This window comes from Epargyreus clarus, unplaced genomic scaffold (genome assembly GCF_041222505.1).
Source record: "Epargyreus clarus isolate Ecla_fem2 unplaced genomic scaffold, WU_Ecla_fem_2.2 ptg000007l, whole genome shotgun sequence".
In the NCBI taxonomy this organism is placed as follows: Eukaryota; Metazoa; Arthropoda; class Insecta; order Lepidoptera; family Hesperiidae; genus Epargyreus; species Epargyreus clarus.
This window is the reverse complement of record NW_027332215.1, coordinates 10599650-10616929: the sequence shown is the minus strand read 5'-3', so window position 1 is coordinate 10616929 and position 17280 is coordinate 10599650. Positions and strand designations below refer to the sequence as shown.

The window sequence follows — 17280 nt, the reverse complement described above, 5'->3', positions numbered from 1 at the left end:
CGTCAGGTTTGCTCCTGTGATCGTAATGTTCCGTGAGATGGCGTTAGTTGTCGTACCAAACAAATTTTATTATTTTATTAACACCATTTTTATCACCTTTTTCTATAAAGTTATCAAGTAAAACATCTAATTATAAAATTTCGTCCAAATTGTCATATTATTTTACAGACTTATCATTGTTAGATGTGGATAAGGAGAAAATGTTTCATAATTTTAAAGAATATTACAAACGTATAGAGATAGGACAGAAAAAAATATAGGTTACGTTGCAGTCAAACCAAAAGTTAAAGTTAATAAAAAAAAGAATATTTGAAAGATAATGCGCCTCTGGCTGGACTCGAACCAGCGTCTACGGGAAGGCGTAGGCTATGCTAGCGTAATTTGCGTACAGTTCCCTTAGTATGAGTTTTCACGTTTTTACAAAAATGATTGTTTTGGTATTTCTTTACGTATTTGCCCGTACATTTCCAATCAGCGCCCCTAGCGGATTTTATTAGAACTGATTGGAAATGTAAGAGGAAAACTTTGTTTGTTTGTTTGGTTGTAATGAATAGGCTCAAAAACTACTGGACCGATTTTAAAAATTCTTTCACCATTCGAAAGCTACATTATCTACGAGTAACATAGGTTATATATTATATGAAATATATTTGATAAATAAATTTTGAGGCGGTACAAAGTTTGCCGGGTCTGCTAGTTTACTATATAAAAAAAACACGGACACTTTGTTTGACTTTGGGTGTATGGCGATATCTTATTTTATTTAATTCTTACATACTCGAATATAATTACTAGCTGACCCGGCAAACGTTGTGTTGCCATATAAATAAAAAAATGTTAAGGGTGAACAACCCTTATCACTTAGGGGTATGAAAAATACGAGTAGATAGTAGCCGATTCTCAGACCTACTGCATATAAAATTTGGTGAAAATCGGTAAAGTCGTTTCGGAGGAGTACGGTAACCAACATTATGACACGAGAATTTTATATATAACATTATTATGACACTAATAAAGTTAAAATTAAACTTCACAAATTTCATGAAGCAGTGGGAAGGTGTTAAAAGAAAGCAATTTAACTTTTCTGTTTGAACAGAAGGTTTACTAAACTCATCTGCCAGGTTGAGTTTAGAGGCGAAATCCTATTAAATGAGAAAAAGGGTTAATCTCTGTCTTGCTTACTTTTTATATGTGCTCAGGATTTCCAAAAAGCTACTTACTGACTAATTATTTACTACATGATCGATGATGTATTCAGTAGATACCCTTACCATGAGTTTTACGTTTTGGCAAATATGACTGTTTTGGTATTTGTTTACCATTTTACTACTAACCCGTCAAACTACATCTTATATATAAAATTCTCGAGTCACAATGTTAGTTACCGTACTCCTCCGAAACGGCTTTACCGATTTTTACCAAATTTTATATGCATATTCTACTGAATATACAATATCAAACCTACTGGTTTGAGAATCGGTTACTATCTATTTTTCATACCGCTAAGTGATAAGGGTTGTTCACCCTTACCATTTTTTGTGTATATGGCAACACAACGTTTGCCGGGTCAGCTAGTTTTATATAGTTAACCCTATATATTTAAATATAGCTGTATAAATCTCAAAATTAAGAAAACTCCAAGATTTTTGTAGAAGAACTAAAAATAAACGGACCCCTAATCCGAATACGGTACTATAATCACCTTAATACGCTTAAAATGCTAATATGTAATTTCATACATAATCCAATAGTTTCAAGTTGGATAATCAAGGAGTGAAAGTGAACGTGACTTGCTTGTGAACTTGATACGCTAATCTGCCTGTTGCATATTCACGGGAATAGCGATCTGCCGGGTAGCCACTTTACATGACGTACCCTATTAAACGGCTAATATGAAAATGTAATATTTGAAGGTTTTTTTTATATGTAATATAAGAGCAGAAGACGAGCATGCAGTTCACCTGATGGTAAGTGGTCACTGCTGCCCATAGACGTATGTAATCAACCACAGATAAGATTAGTTACCTTCCTGAGGTCGATCACTAATACTTTCCTAGGCGTTCTAACATAGTCCACAGGGGTAGCATCTGTGGTCGACCTCAGAAGGAATATCTAAACCCATCTGGGGTTGATTACAGTTGTCCATGGACGGCCGTAGTCACATACCATCAGGAGGACTGCATGCTCGCCTGCTCCTATATTCTGAAAAAAAAATTACATATACATACAATAATACAAAGACGGTGAAAGTGATTGCTCAAACACTCGACACAAAACCTATAATTTCTCAATAGCAGTAAACCGCAACTTCCCCACAACAAATGAACCGTGGCCTGTAATTAATTTAAAGAAACTTTCGCGTTTCCTTCGCGAAGTTATTCGGTTGTTTACCAGAAAATCGTATGTAAATGGCCTTTAACATAGACCCGCTATTTTGCTTTGTATACAAATGGTTTTCTTATCGATTGTTCAAAGTTTCGTAACTGAAATTCGGGTGAGCGCTCGCTAAACTATTTTCTTTTGAAGTTAATCATGAAAATCAATATACTTACTATTAACATATTAAAGTAGGTACTTATAAACCTCCCTCTACGCAGCGCCGAGGACGGCCACCGGGGGGGTTTTAGTGCAGGTACTTATAAACCTAAGTAGAGCTGATGTGTCGGCGTTTGAACACAATATAAAAATTAACACAATGCGTTTTAATTTAATACTATGTAAAATAATCCTCAATGTTTGGCGCAGGAGCATGCATGCGTTTTAGCCAGCTGGCATATACGCGCGTCCATAAATGGACCAGTTTATTATAAGTTTGCAATCATAATTAACCTTTAATAAAATTTAAGCCCCACATGGAAGGCCAATGATGCGCTGCTACCCTCGAATAATCATTAACTCATTACCGTCCCACTGCTGCGCACTGTCACCTTTCACAATTAGGCCATAGTCCGCCCTGTGGCCACATAAACCAATTTTTTAAGTCTCTTAGATGGATGTTAACCTTCAATATTTGGTTGAAATGTCTTCTGTTGCCCCTCACACACACTGTTGTAAGACTACATGAAATCAAAACTAAAATTATAATATGCAATATGTATGTACAATGTTGGTCGTAATCACAACCTGTCGTAGACACTTTGTGACCGGTATTAACCGATCCTTTGCATACAGTGCCCAGATTTATTGACCTCTGACATTTAGTAACTAAACTAATTTGCATATGTATTAGAGAATGCCTTAAATTTCCTTTCACACTGAATTTATTAGAGAAAATGTGACATTTTCATAACACTATTTCAAAGTTAATGCTGAGGTAATCCGTTTCGCAAATCTCCCTGTAGTTAATCCATAACTGTCTTGTTTTAGCTCGTAGTACAAATATATCGTTATCCGCTGTATTGGAAACTCCAATACCGTTTGTTTTAATTAAAATGCTTTTATCTTCACATATTTGTTGTCTGTACGAATAAATAGAAGCGAAGTGCTTGTTATTGCGGTTTTTATAAATTGGAGTAGAAAACAATCAGAGCATACAATCCGCCTAATGGTAAGTGGTTACTGTTGGAGGAAATCTGTGTATCAACTTCATGTGTATTGCACACTTACTTGTACAGTCAACGGCAAAAGTAGATGATCAAAATCGGATATTCAATACTAATGATCGTAATTTGCGTCAAAATAGTGTGGCGGTGAAGTGTTTCTAAAGTACGAGATTGTCAAATGTAATTTGCTTATAGTATATGATGGCTATTTAAATCCCCACGCACTCAAATCACTTAAAAAACTAAATATTTAATGCGCAATTAGTTATTCAATTAGTGTGTCACAGATAATAATGAAATATTAATACTTCTTAAATATACGAAGGAGTTTCTATATACATTTGAAAAGAGAACCGAAATAAACGCATGAATACTCATTGAAAACGATTCGAATTATGATTTTGTTTTACATCCGTTACTTTTTTGTCGTAATTTTGGCACCAGTATTATCACGAATTTTGGTATATTTGACAATCACCTTGTTTTGAAACAATTTTTCATTTCTTAGTTCTGACACTAAATAAGTTTAGAGTTTAGAGATTTTGGGTATTTGAATGATCATCGATATTCGGTGGCAGTACTATTAGTTAATTTGGTACACTTGACAATCTCGTGCTTTAGAAACACTTTACCGCCACTCTATATTGACGCAAATTAATCGTAATTTGCGTCAATATAGTGTGGCGGCATTAGTATTGAATGTCCGATTTTGATCATCTACATTTGCCGTTGACCGTACTTGTACAAGACTGTTATAGAACTACTGTGATTATGATAACATGTCTGACCTGAACATGTTTTACCTAAATCTGATACAAATTAAAAATATTATCAACTGAAAATACAGTAATAATGTAAGTTCAACGTTAAGGGTGTACTCACGCAGGGCTCTCCGTTTTTATACCTTATTTACACTTCTTACATGCTTTCCTGTAATATTTAAGAAAATAACTATTTTCTGTTATTTTCAAAATTCTAGTCTCAATAGTTTCGTAGATAAGAAATACGGTTATTTTTACCCAAAAAATATACCTACTCGACTTTATAGGCAAAATTAAAAAAGTACGTACGATTGAAACAAATGATTCCCAAAATCAATAATATTGCTATATTTTGTGCATACAAATTAGTCACAAATGTACATGTATTTCATCTGAATATTCCTCCCTAGAGCGCAATGACATTTATGATCAAAATAAAGCAAAAAATAATTTTAATTTATAACCGGAGGCAAGCAACTAAGATAATTTAAGAGAACGTTATTTGTTGTATTATTTGTATAAGAGCAACCTTTATTTTCAATTGTTCGTCTACAACATATTACTGTCCCACTGCTGGACACGGGGCTCTCAAAATATACAACCGCGTTGACCAATGCGAATTAGTAGGCACACATTTTAAGAACCTTTTTTTAAGATCTCGGGCGTGTAGTTTATTTTAAAGCTTTCTTTCACATAGAGCAAGTGATATAATTCCTAAATACGGACATAACTTTAAAAACTTCTAGTGGGATTCTAACCTTGGACACGTCAACTGATATTTGATAGGTATTATCCACCTAGGCTATTTTCCTTAGTTATTGATTCCCAAATCGTTATATAAAGCTCTGCGAGGTCAGAGGGATAATTGAAAGCGTCTGTTTACTAGCCTCAAGAACAAACGATGATTGCTACGTGATACAAATAAGAGGAAGAAAGATTAGCACCACAGGCTCAGATTAGCATCGAGATTTTACCATCGCTCCACAAACGATCGAATTACAATACTGAAGGGCCTGCAACTAGGATTACGTCACAAGTTCTCTTGGAACACGCAGAAAAGCTAAATAAGATATTGAAGGTAGGACTTGTGGTTCGACTCTGGCACCTCCGCCATATTTATTTGAGCTTAATAGGTAGAGTCTGCTACTGCGCTGCGCTTAGGTTCTTAGGTTGGCATCTGAATCCCTTGAAACAGAGCACAGCAGCACTTTGAAAGGTGTGGTAAGGGATCTACTAATCCAAGGCATTCCAACTTAGTTCTTAGGGGTAGCGACGCGCCTATCTAACCTCAGGTAGGAATTTAATCTTATCTCGGATCGATTGCAGGTGCAGTTTTAGTTGTACGAAAACTCTTTTTAAATTTAACTTACGAATAATAACAGGTATACGTTTTGTGTTGCATTTAAATAAGGCAGCAAGATATATGAAAGTGCCATTTTCCCTGACAGGCGGAAGATAAGCCTTCCCGTTCAAAATACCTTACTAGTGTACTTAATATTACCAGGAGAGATACCATACATTGTAATACCCAACACTGTTTAGAACTGGGATTTTTGATTTTTTGACTTGATCCAATACTAATAACGATATGGATTTGAGTTAGATTCTTAAAATGTTACCGAATTTTGATATCACTTGCTTAAATGGTTAATCTTTTAAATTCCGGCAATGACCAGGTCCTGTCATGTTCATAGTTGTTACCTAATATTGCTTCAGCCCGTAGGAGAAAATTCAGAATCTTTCATATAATTTTTAAGTATATAATATACATATGCTATGTCATTCACGGCCATTATTAGTAATCAATCTTTCCAAAGTTTTACCTACCAAATATCGCCATTTGACAATTTCCGCAAAATAAAAAATGATAAATTTCTGTGTAATAGAAATTGATCTTTGGTAGGCAAATTTGGAGAGATTAAGTTTTGGCAATTAAACAGGTAACCGGACCTATGACCAAGATGGGTATCCAGAGCCGGTGGGACAGAAATGGGTATATTTTCACCACTTCAAAGATCAGAAATATTAAGAACTAACTTCGTAATCGAGAAAAATTAAGATTTATAGAAAAACTTACTTTAAAAAATCGTCTCATTACGATTCAGCGTGCAAAACATCTATTTTTTAATTTTTTTTATCGTATTCCAGCGAAAAGATTTTATCTAAGTCTGTATTTTATATTAATAAATCCGCTTGTACGCGCATAATATTTATGAGTTAAGCAAATGTCGTTATTATGATAAATAAACAAAATTTAGTTGTCTGCCTGAATTTCAAATAGTTGTCTCCGAATTAGCATAATATTATTATCGTCTTCAAAGGCAATACGCGCAGCATAGAAATTTCGTTGCCGATTTGTGTTGGAAAACGTCCTGGATTCGATTTTCCGGGTCTGATCTATCTATTTTTATTTGCATGTTAAATAACGTCATACGAGTGGTGGAACAGCATACGTGCCCAGCATGGTGAATACGTGCCCAGCCTGGTGAATACGTGCACAGCATGGTGAATACGTGCACAACATGCTGAATACGTGCCCAGCATGGTGAATACGTGCCCAACATGCTGAATGAGTGCACAACATGGTGAACACGTGCCCAACATGGTGAACCAGTACCCAGCAACATTGAAGCAAGTGGCACATTTAGGTATGTCACATACGTTCAATATTATATCTGCATATTACTGGTGAAAAATGCAATTTTTTTATAATACGGAAGTAGCAAAAGGTTACTACAGCTCATGGACATCTGTAATCAGTCTCTGATAAGATTAGTATTCTACCCAATGTCGGTTACAGATTCTTTGCTACTTTTAGACGACAATTAATGGATAAATATGACATCACATTAGATCTTCACTATATTATTAGTTTCGATAATTACGTGCTTATTCCATTTGCCTCAAGCACTTAAGTGGGCAACGTGCAAGTGCGTATTAAATTAATTATCACTTGTTTAACGGTTAAGGAAACAACGTGAGGAAACGTGCGTACTTGAAAAATGTTTAAAATATAGTTTTTGAAAATATGTGAAGTCAACCAATTCGATTTTAGCAGCAGTGGACTATGGCATAATACTTATTATTCTGGAAATACACTCAACAGTAAGACAGTGATGGGTAGATGATGACTTAGTGAGCAATCAAATCGTCGTGACAGTGTTATAGGCCGCCTAAACGGTCAATTATATTGTGCATTATTAAGAATTGTGTAATATTCTTTAGTTTAGGGCTAATATTAAAAATTGCGCAATGATTGACCAAAAGTTTGAGCCAGTTTAATTTATATTGCACCATATTTTTTCTTGCATTGTTTAGGGTCAATATTGCGCAATATTTTAAATAATATCGACTAATATAATATTTTTTAATAATATCGACTGAACACGAACACATTGTGCAGTTCGTATTATTGTGGTTAATGTGGTGATAAATTTCGAATTTTGATAGAGGTGTCATTACCGTAACGCCGTTGGGACTTATTACAGGCCTAAATATTTGCCAATATCGAGTCCGTCACATTCTTCTTTTGAATGGAATGTTCGTCAAGTCGCCCGCAGAATTGCAATGGGCATCAAATCGGTAAACCCTTTTGGATTGTTTGCCTCATTTTATTGTTGGAATCATAAATCGTTTCCTTATACCTTATGTAAACCTTATATATAGAATTCTCGTGTCACAATGTTAATTACCGTACTCCTCCGAAACGGCTTTACCGATTTTCACCAAACTGTATATGCATATTCAGTTGGCCTGAGAATCGGCTACTATCTATTTTTCATACCCCTTAGTGGTATGGGTTATTCACCCTTTCCATTTTTTTATTTATATGGCAACACAACGTTTGCCGGGTCAGCTAGTAGTTTATAATTCGCTGTAGGGTATGATGCTTTTTTATGTACTTTCATTACGACATCATCAGCAATTAGCTTCAGTGGTTTAAAAGTCTCAAAGTATTTAATTGTGTTAATTTATGAGGAAAATGCATAATAATACTAAAATTTGTATATTTATATCAGATGTTCCAAAATAGTAAATGTCAGTTAACCAATAGAACCGTCTTTTATCTTTGCTTTCTGATAAGTTAATTATGCTACATACGACCCTATTATTCGTTAAACATCTTGATTAAGATTCAATTTCGGGAACTTTCATGTAATTTACAATCATACCTAATGTCAATAAGGTTCTTGTCTCACCGGAAAGTGTCTCCGACGAAGGCGTCTATATCCAAATAAACATGAGACAGATATACTACCTGGAAACGGTTTATCAAAGTCGCAAATTTGATAGCTACGAATTTAACAACGCCACTTACAAGTGTCTTATTTTAAAGAGCACCCTATATGTTATTCCAGTTCGTAAATTATTTGTGTGCTAAATTGATTCCTTGTATGAACGGTATTTGCATGAAAGGCTACAGTTGCACTCCACTCATATCGCTGACTCCGGCGGCGTGATCGCTACACCTACTTTTGAGTAATAACGGCAGTGTTAAGCGCATCTGAGTATTGGTTTGGTAAAAGAGACATACTTTTCCGAGGCATTCTAACTTAGTTCTCAAGGGTAGCGGTGCATACATGGCCGACCTCGGGTAGGAATCTAATCTTATCTACCTTGATCATAGATATACATGGACGGCAGCAACCTATATAAAAAACCAAGAAATAAGATAACATTTCACAATAGACTCTATAATTTGGGAACCTACATTTTTTATCATCAACGAGTTCGGGCGGGCGTCGAGAAATGGAGCGTAAATTAATTAGGCATGATGACACTTTACGAAGAAAATTCCCTCTAAAAACGAATGCTATTTTAAAGCCTAGTTCGTAAAAGAACACTGACAATTCCATAAACCTTTCTAGTTAATGATCCGATGTCTCTGTGACGAAAGTTCATGGGTATAGTGACCTATATTGTACGTTTATGTAAGCCATACCCGCTACGGTCTACCGGGCAGTTTACCTGCGCAGATTTGCCTGTACAGTACCCTTACCAGGAGTTTTTACGCTTTAACAAATATGACTGTTTCGGTATTTGTTTACGTATTAACCCATACTATTTCCAAGTTCTGACACAATCTACTAGGGGCGCTGATTGGAATTTGTATGGGCAAATACGTAAACAAATACCAAAACAGACATATTTGTCAAAACGTAAAATCTCCTGGTAAGGGTACTGGTCAACCGCACGTCGGTAGCGTGTATGGGTCGTTCTGGTGTACCGTACGGTGTCCAGTTTTGTAGTGATGGTATCGATTGAAGACGATGACGCGTCATACGGTGTCATACGAAAGAAAATTGCACAGGTCTATTCCCACACGCAGTCCGGTGTACCTGCGCAGGCATACCTGAACGGGTACACCTCTTCAGTGCACCGTAGTGTGTATAGCATCAGTTTTACTACACATTACTACACAATTGTAGCAACTGAACCAGAAACTATAAACTTCTAGAATGCCCAAGATTTTTGTAGACATTGCCAGTTTCTAAGAATGGTAGGTAATCTTTTTCAAACGTATGTGTCATTTTTGACGCGCCCTACAGCCCAAACGGCTTAATGGATATTAACATACGACGTGTCGCTGGATTCGTCTAATTTGTGGCATGTCAAAGGCTACATGTATAAGAAATTAGATTTTTGTTTTTATAACATATCTCTACTTGCAGTTTGTTTTTGGTCTAGGCTCGATATTTCTTGTGGGATATGATAAATAACTTGTAAGTATACTTACGTTAAGGACGATAATGAAAAAATCCAGCGTGAACAGGAACGATGTTATGGGATTGAACTCCATCTGTAACAAATGTTTTATTTTAGTGGTTTGATTTATAGATAATGTAAAAAAATATCTAATAATAAATAATTTGTAGTATTATTACTAAGAAAACGACTACTAAGCATTACACGAATTTACCTAAAACCTTGTATATATTCGTTACAAAAAGTAGTCTCATTTTTTCGTTAAAATTGAATAAATGCGTGCATACTTTCGTAAATACATCACACACCAGTGAATAGACACGATTGAAAAGTACATTCGTTGTAGTACCTACGAAAAATTATTTAATTAGTATGAAGAAGGGTTATATGCATATGTTCTGAGCTCAACTTATCAATTTTCAGTTTCGCCGTAGTCGATACAATATTGAAGTAGCAATTACGCGCCGCTAAACATAGTCGCATTAAATATACAAAGAAATCAATAGACAGACACGGTTTGAGTGGCCGTGAACTAATCAATACTTGTGGCCGACCGAAAATGGTTTTTCGGTCGAAACAGGAAACGAACCTTCAGTTCAGTCACAGGTTTCCGTCCTAGCTTCGGCCAAAACCGAAACAAATTAGAATTTACACAATTCTGTGAAGGGACTTACACTCTCTTAAAAGCATTAAGAGAAGTTAACACAATTAATTTACGTTTTTTGATTAAATCATAATCATAAAACATAGAAAACAATTGGCCAAGTGAAAGTGGAATTCGCACACGGAGGATTCCGTACGTACCACCAACATTTTGATATTTTCATTTTTAGTATTTGTTCTTATGGCGGCCACTCTTATACATACTCTGTAAATACTTCATGTGTTCTTTGACGGTTCAGGAGATAGAGCCCTATGACAGACGGACAGACGGCCAGGTAGACACATGGAAAGACAGCGGTGGCTAAGTAATAGCGTTCCGATTTCACCCTTTGCGTACGGAACCCTAAAAAATCTGACTAGTCAGACGCGGCTATTCGGTGTACTGAAGGTCAAGTTGACATTGAAAGCCTGCTAGTCAAACAACAGCTGAACGCATCCCAAAAGTACACAAACGCATGTTTCGGTTTGTTGAAATATTCGGCCGATATTTATCCGAAACTGTGCCGAAACCGAAACTTTGAAATTGAATGAAGCCACAAACGGCTTATTTTAGTACGTTCTTTTTTTGAAAACTTGACAAATAAAAACATTTTTAAAGAAAATTTACGAATAAAATACTAATACTGCGTAATTTACGTAAAAAATAAATAATTATTTCAAATATTTTAGGGACATTTTAGCACGGAGATGTGGCAAAACTTTTTTACGCAACTATTTCAATTCTCAAAACTGGGTACATTTTCTTGTTAGGAGTGAGTTATCTTTACTAATCTATGTTCCTACTTAACACTTTTCTAAGCGCGTGATATAGAGAAGGAAGTTTGGAAGACACTCCATTAACTTTACGAGAAAATGGATCAACGTATTATGTACACTTTCGGTCATCACAAGTGTGAAGATGACGAGATCCTTTTTCGGAGATCTAGTTTTACTATAGTAATAGGAATCGATTAAAATTTAGAATTAAAGCTAAGAGTACTATTTGATAATATATATTATTTCTAATTAAGAAAAAATACGGAATCTATAAAAATATTAGATTAGTAATGATCTTTAAAGTGAAAAGAAAAAAGTAATTTGCGTCTCTTTGACAATAAAAGTTCGAGTACCTTCCTATTCTACATACACAGATACTTTTAATATTATGGAATCGTGGAACCGTAAAAAAATAAATAAAATTATATCGAGAAAATCAAAAGGAAAGTTTAACTTCATTACAGGCGGCTCTAATAAAACAAGGTTATTTATTAAAGTGTAAAAAAATTGCCGTACGAAAAAATGAACGGTTGTTCCGCCCGTAATTACCCATAAAAGACGTCACTTTAATTAACACCCAGCTTTTGTACTCAAAACAAAACGATGCCATATTTCACTCAAACACGAGGTCATCCTGTCTTTTCTGTTTTGAAATCGAATTGTTATTTTACATTACGTTTTTCGATGTGGTTTTGAATAAGTATTTAAAAAATACTCGTATTTGCACAGGCAGTGATAGCCTAGTGGTTAAGAAACTCGGCCTCTCGATCGAGGGTTCCGAGGTTCAACTCCCGGGCACTCCCAGCACCTCTGATTTTTCAAAGGTATGTGCGTATTAGAAATTAATTATCACTTGCTAAACGGCGAAGAAAAACATCGTGAGGAAACCTGCATACCTGAGAGATTTGTAAAAAAAATTAAAGGTATGTGAAGTCTACCAATACGCACTTGGCCAGCGCGGTGAACTATGGCCTAATCCGTCTTGTTATGAGAGGAGACCCGTGCCCAGCAGTGGGACAGTGAGGGGTTGATGATGATAATGACTCGTATTTGCTTGTTCTCAAGACCGTAGTTATATTGTCTATGCAATATTAAGTAGCAGTAGGGAGTATGTAGCCCACCTGATGGTCAGTGGCTACTGCCGCCTATGATCTGTAATCAGCTCCAGGTAACAGGTAGAGTCGTAAATAGGTGCGTAACCCTTAAAATTAAGTTGGAAAGCCTCGGATAAGGTTTCCCTTTAAACCAGAACACATCAGCTTAACATTTGTTATTACGCAGAAAAGGCTGTGGCGGTGATGCATCCGGAGTCGAAACAAAAAGGGTCCTACACTACACTTTAAAATCTTTAAATAGCTATTGATCAAAAAGTTTTTAATGTAGGTACATTTGTAGTTTTGTTTATATTTTCAGAGGTTTTATGAAAGTAATAGTTCTCGGAGTCCTACATTATTGCTTATCATAAGCAACTTTTTGATGGCATCGGCCTAACGCCTCTGTTGATCCACTAATGTAAACACAGTGCTAGTAAAATATATACATACCATAGATTAATAAACTTGCTACTGACAAAAGTACGAGTTAGCATTAATCAGGTAATTTTAAACATTTTCCATCAATAATGTTTCAGTTAATAAGAGTTCTCACTCGACAATTTCATACCAATTAATTAAAATGACTTGTTGTTTCATAAAATTAAAATGAGGTCGTAGTAAATTCGCGAATTTTTAGTTAATTACGTGAAAAGTATGAATATTTAACAACACGTACCTACCTATGCGGTAATTTTACGCTCTGAAAATATACGATCATACAGCGCTCAGCGAGGACTTATTGAGTGAGACTATTATTATTATTTACTACACCTTTGTATTACCCTGAACAAATTTATTAGAAATAAAAAGACCTCTTTTACCGACAGAATTTAAGAAGATTTTATGTCTGAATATTGTAATACGGCAGCCATTTTGTCGGTGAATCCATTCCGTCTCCGTGAGGGCTCCGTGCGTAATCAGCCGAAACCCTTCATACACTTGACCTACATTTGATAATTTTGCTATGTTATTGAAACTCCAGAATAGATTGCCGTCGAGACCTTTGTTACTAGCCGACGGACATTTATTAAAAAAATCCGGTATTTCAGGTAGTATTTCCCGTCAAAATATTATTTGATATTTTAGCTACGTCGAATTATAATTCAAATAAATTAGTAATGAGCTACTGTGTTTCTCACGAGTGAATTGTTAATTTTAGCCAATTGTTATCAAGGGGAATATATAATGCACAATCATTACAATAATGCATATCCCCGGACGACTGTGATCGCTTACCGTCAGTTGGTCTGCAAGCTCGTTTCTTCAATTTTATAAAAAAAAATTGATGGAATCGAAAAAATCCGATGAAGTCGTACTTTAAAAAATATATATATTTTTACTCTCATAACCGCACCGGCTATTAAATATCTCTTCTTTAGGTTTGATAACTAAAAGCAAATGTAAAGTACCTTTACGTACGGAAGGTGGTAGGGCCTTCTGTGGTTTGACCCCGGCACTAGTGCCATACCGATCTGTCTAATGACAGCAGCATCAAGCGCTGCTGTGTTCTGGTTTGAAACGATATACTTTTCCAAGACATTTCTCAATAAACCTCAGGGGAAGCGGCGCATCTGTGACCGACCTCAGGTAATCAGGTAATAATTTAATGTTCCCTGGAGTAGATTACAGACGTTATTGAGCGGCAGGCGCCACTTACCATAACTTACACTGACTTTTAGTTTATATGTTACCCCTATAGTATAAAAATGAATCAATAATATATTACCCGTTCCCAGATACGTTTAAAAATTGAGGCAACAGGAAATAAATTGGATACCCCTCACAGCACATTGCGTCTTACCTTCGAATCCAATTTCGCCAACGTCTTGCTCATTTTATCGTTCACCTCGTGCTCCCCTCGAGCTTACTTCATACGGATTACCAAGTTCACGTCTAAAAAGACGTTTAGAAATCTGAACCCTTCAATTTACTACTATCCTATTATTTTATATCTCTATCGTATTTGAACGATATCAAACTGTTAATTGTGTGATCATATGTTATTTTTATAATATAAGATTAGCAAACGAGCATGCAGTCCACGTGATGGTAAGTGGCTACAGCCGTCCATGGACAACTGTAATCAACCCCAGATAAGATTAGATTCCTACCTAGGTATACCGCCGATACGCCGCTACTCCTGAGGACTAAGCTGGAATGCCTTGAAAAAGTATATCTCGCATACCACACCCTTCAAACCAAAACATAGCAGCGCTTAACATTACTATTATTAGATAGGTGTGGTGGTGGTACTGTCGGAGGCGAACCACAGAGGGTTTTACCAACTTTGCAATGAATTAAACGTTTTGGAAAGTTTTTGCCAATTGTATGCCATTAGTATTGGCAACTAATCAGTATTTCTATTTATGCTTCATCTTTATAATAGGTGTATCTTTATACGACATGGCAATCATAGAGTGAGACTATTAGTGTAAAAATCTTATTTAGAAACAGTGCCAGAAATTATATAATACCTATACAAACTTTTAGGAACAGAAAATAATATGAAAACAAATTCCGGTAATAATACTCAGTAAAGGGTCTACAATAACAGTTATGAAAACGTTATAATACTCAGAGAAGTAGTAATAGGCGTTATAATCCACTCTCGACAAGTTCTTTTTGATATTATAAAAGCAATTTAGGACTTAGCTGACAGAATTTCAAATAGCCAACTGCCTGACGAAGCGCTTAAAACTTCGGCCTTGATGTATATAACCGCGAAGCTGTGAAACTTACGAGTGAAATAAACGTGTGTTTAACAAAATAAACACGTATGAGAGCGGTTTTACTGAGACGACACGACGTCGACACGTTATCGATACGATCGTACTTTTTGTAATTTCATATAGGTTTATCTTTTTTGTACAAGTTAGCAAAAACGTTAGCTACCCTGCTGGTTGTACTGCTGTAACTTCAGTTAACAGGCAATTAATTCGAAGGTGGTAAAACCTTATGTGGTTCGACTCCGGCGGCACCACCGCCACGCTTATTTCTGCCTCATAACAGCAGCGTTACGTGCTGCTGCATTCTGCTGATGCTTTGAAGGTTGTAACTATATATACTTTTCCGATATATTTCGATATACTTCCCTTACAACTATATATACTTTTCCGAAGCGTTCCAGCTTAGACCACAGTGGTAGCGGCGAATCTGTGGCCGACCTCAATTAGAAATATGTTATCCTATCTGGGGTTGGTTACAGATCTCCATGAGCGGCAGTAGTCACTGTCCATCACGTGGACTGCATGCTCGTCGGCTTCTCCTATACTAAAAAAGGAAAAAGTTATTAACGAATATTAAAATCGTTTTGTTTCCACTAATATAAATCTCAAATAGATAAAAATAAAAGCTTCATAGAATAGTATGTCGTTTAATCTATGACTAATATCGTATATCGATATGGCGACACCGATATCGTGTCGGTTAGCAAAACAACGTTCGGACATATAAACATGAGACAATTTTCAAGTGTCTACAAACATATTTGCGAATACACTCAGTGTGCACATGAAAGGGGATTCAAATCGAGTACGGGTTGTCGGCGTTTACTATTATGCCGACAAGTTACGTGCCAAACACTTTAGGCCCTTTTTCGGTCGAAATGTACATAAACGAAATGTTTGTGTATCCAATATTTGACTCAATATTCTGTCAACGGCTTATGTATATACTTTTGTAATATATAATATGAATCTAAGCCACACGACATATTGTTATAATGATATTTACTGTACAATATTATATAATACAATATAACACATAACAGATTCAGTTGAAGATTACAATTAATGACGAGTGAGTTTTGTTTAATTGTCGAGTGAGTTTAGTATCTAGTTTAGTATCGAGTCTAGTATCACTTTTAGGTTTGTCACAAACCTAACTGCTTTAACTTTAAACTGATTAGGGTTGGGTTACATCGTAAGGCAGTGATAGCCTAGTGGTTAAGAAACTCGGCCTCTCGATCGAGGGGTCCGAAGTTCAAATCCCAGGCACGCACCTCTGATTTTTCAAAGTTATGCGCGTATTAGAAATTAATTATCACTTGCTTAACGGTGAAGGAAAACATCGTGAGGAAACCTGTATACCTGAGATTTATAAGAAAAAGAAATTTCGAAGGTATGTGAAGTCTACCAATACGCACTTGGCTAGCGCGGTGAACTATGGCCTGATCCTTTTCACTCTGAGAGGAGAACCGTGCCCAGCAGTGAGACAGTAATGGGTTGATGATGATGATGATGACATCGAAAGCCCGTTTAAAGTTTACGTTAACGTTAAATCTTATATATAAAATTCGCGTGTCACAATGTTAGTTACCGTACTCCTTCGAAACGGCTTTACCGATTTTCGACAAATTTTATATGCATATTCAGTAAGTCTGATCGGCTACTATCTATTTTTCTTCCCCTAAGTGTTAAGGGTTGTTCACCCTTAACATTTTTTTATTTATATGGCAACACAACGTTTGCCGGGTCAGCTAGTATAACAATAACCTTGATGGTAGTGATGCACGTAACCATTCTGTGTTACACCAATTTATTTGTCATTAATGTCATTTGTATCGCCGTTGACAGATACAGTAGTTGACAAATACAAAAACTTTAACCGATCGAAACCGAACGGTCAATTGGTTAGGCTTTTGTAAATGATAAAGTTACATGATGCAACCCCCGAAAAAACTTTTGAATTGTTACAAATATCTTTTATAAAATGTGTTAATTATTTGTATTTCAGAGAACGAATCAATAAATGTATGAG

The 17280-nt window shown here is 35.8% G+C and overlaps 1 protein-coding gene across 1 annotated transcript in view; it reads right to left on the bottom strand.

The window, feature by feature from the left end:
* Window positions 1–17280, bottom strand: part of LOC140743106 (uncharacterized) — an 89410-nt gene that overhangs the window by 40653 nt on the left and 31477 nt on the right. The window contains exon 5 of the mRNA XM_073074166.1: window positions 10041–10103. Within this exon, the coding sequence (XP_072930267.1) occupies window positions 10041–10103 (63 nt within the window). The remainder of the gene's footprint in view (window positions 1–10040; window positions 10104–17280) is intronic.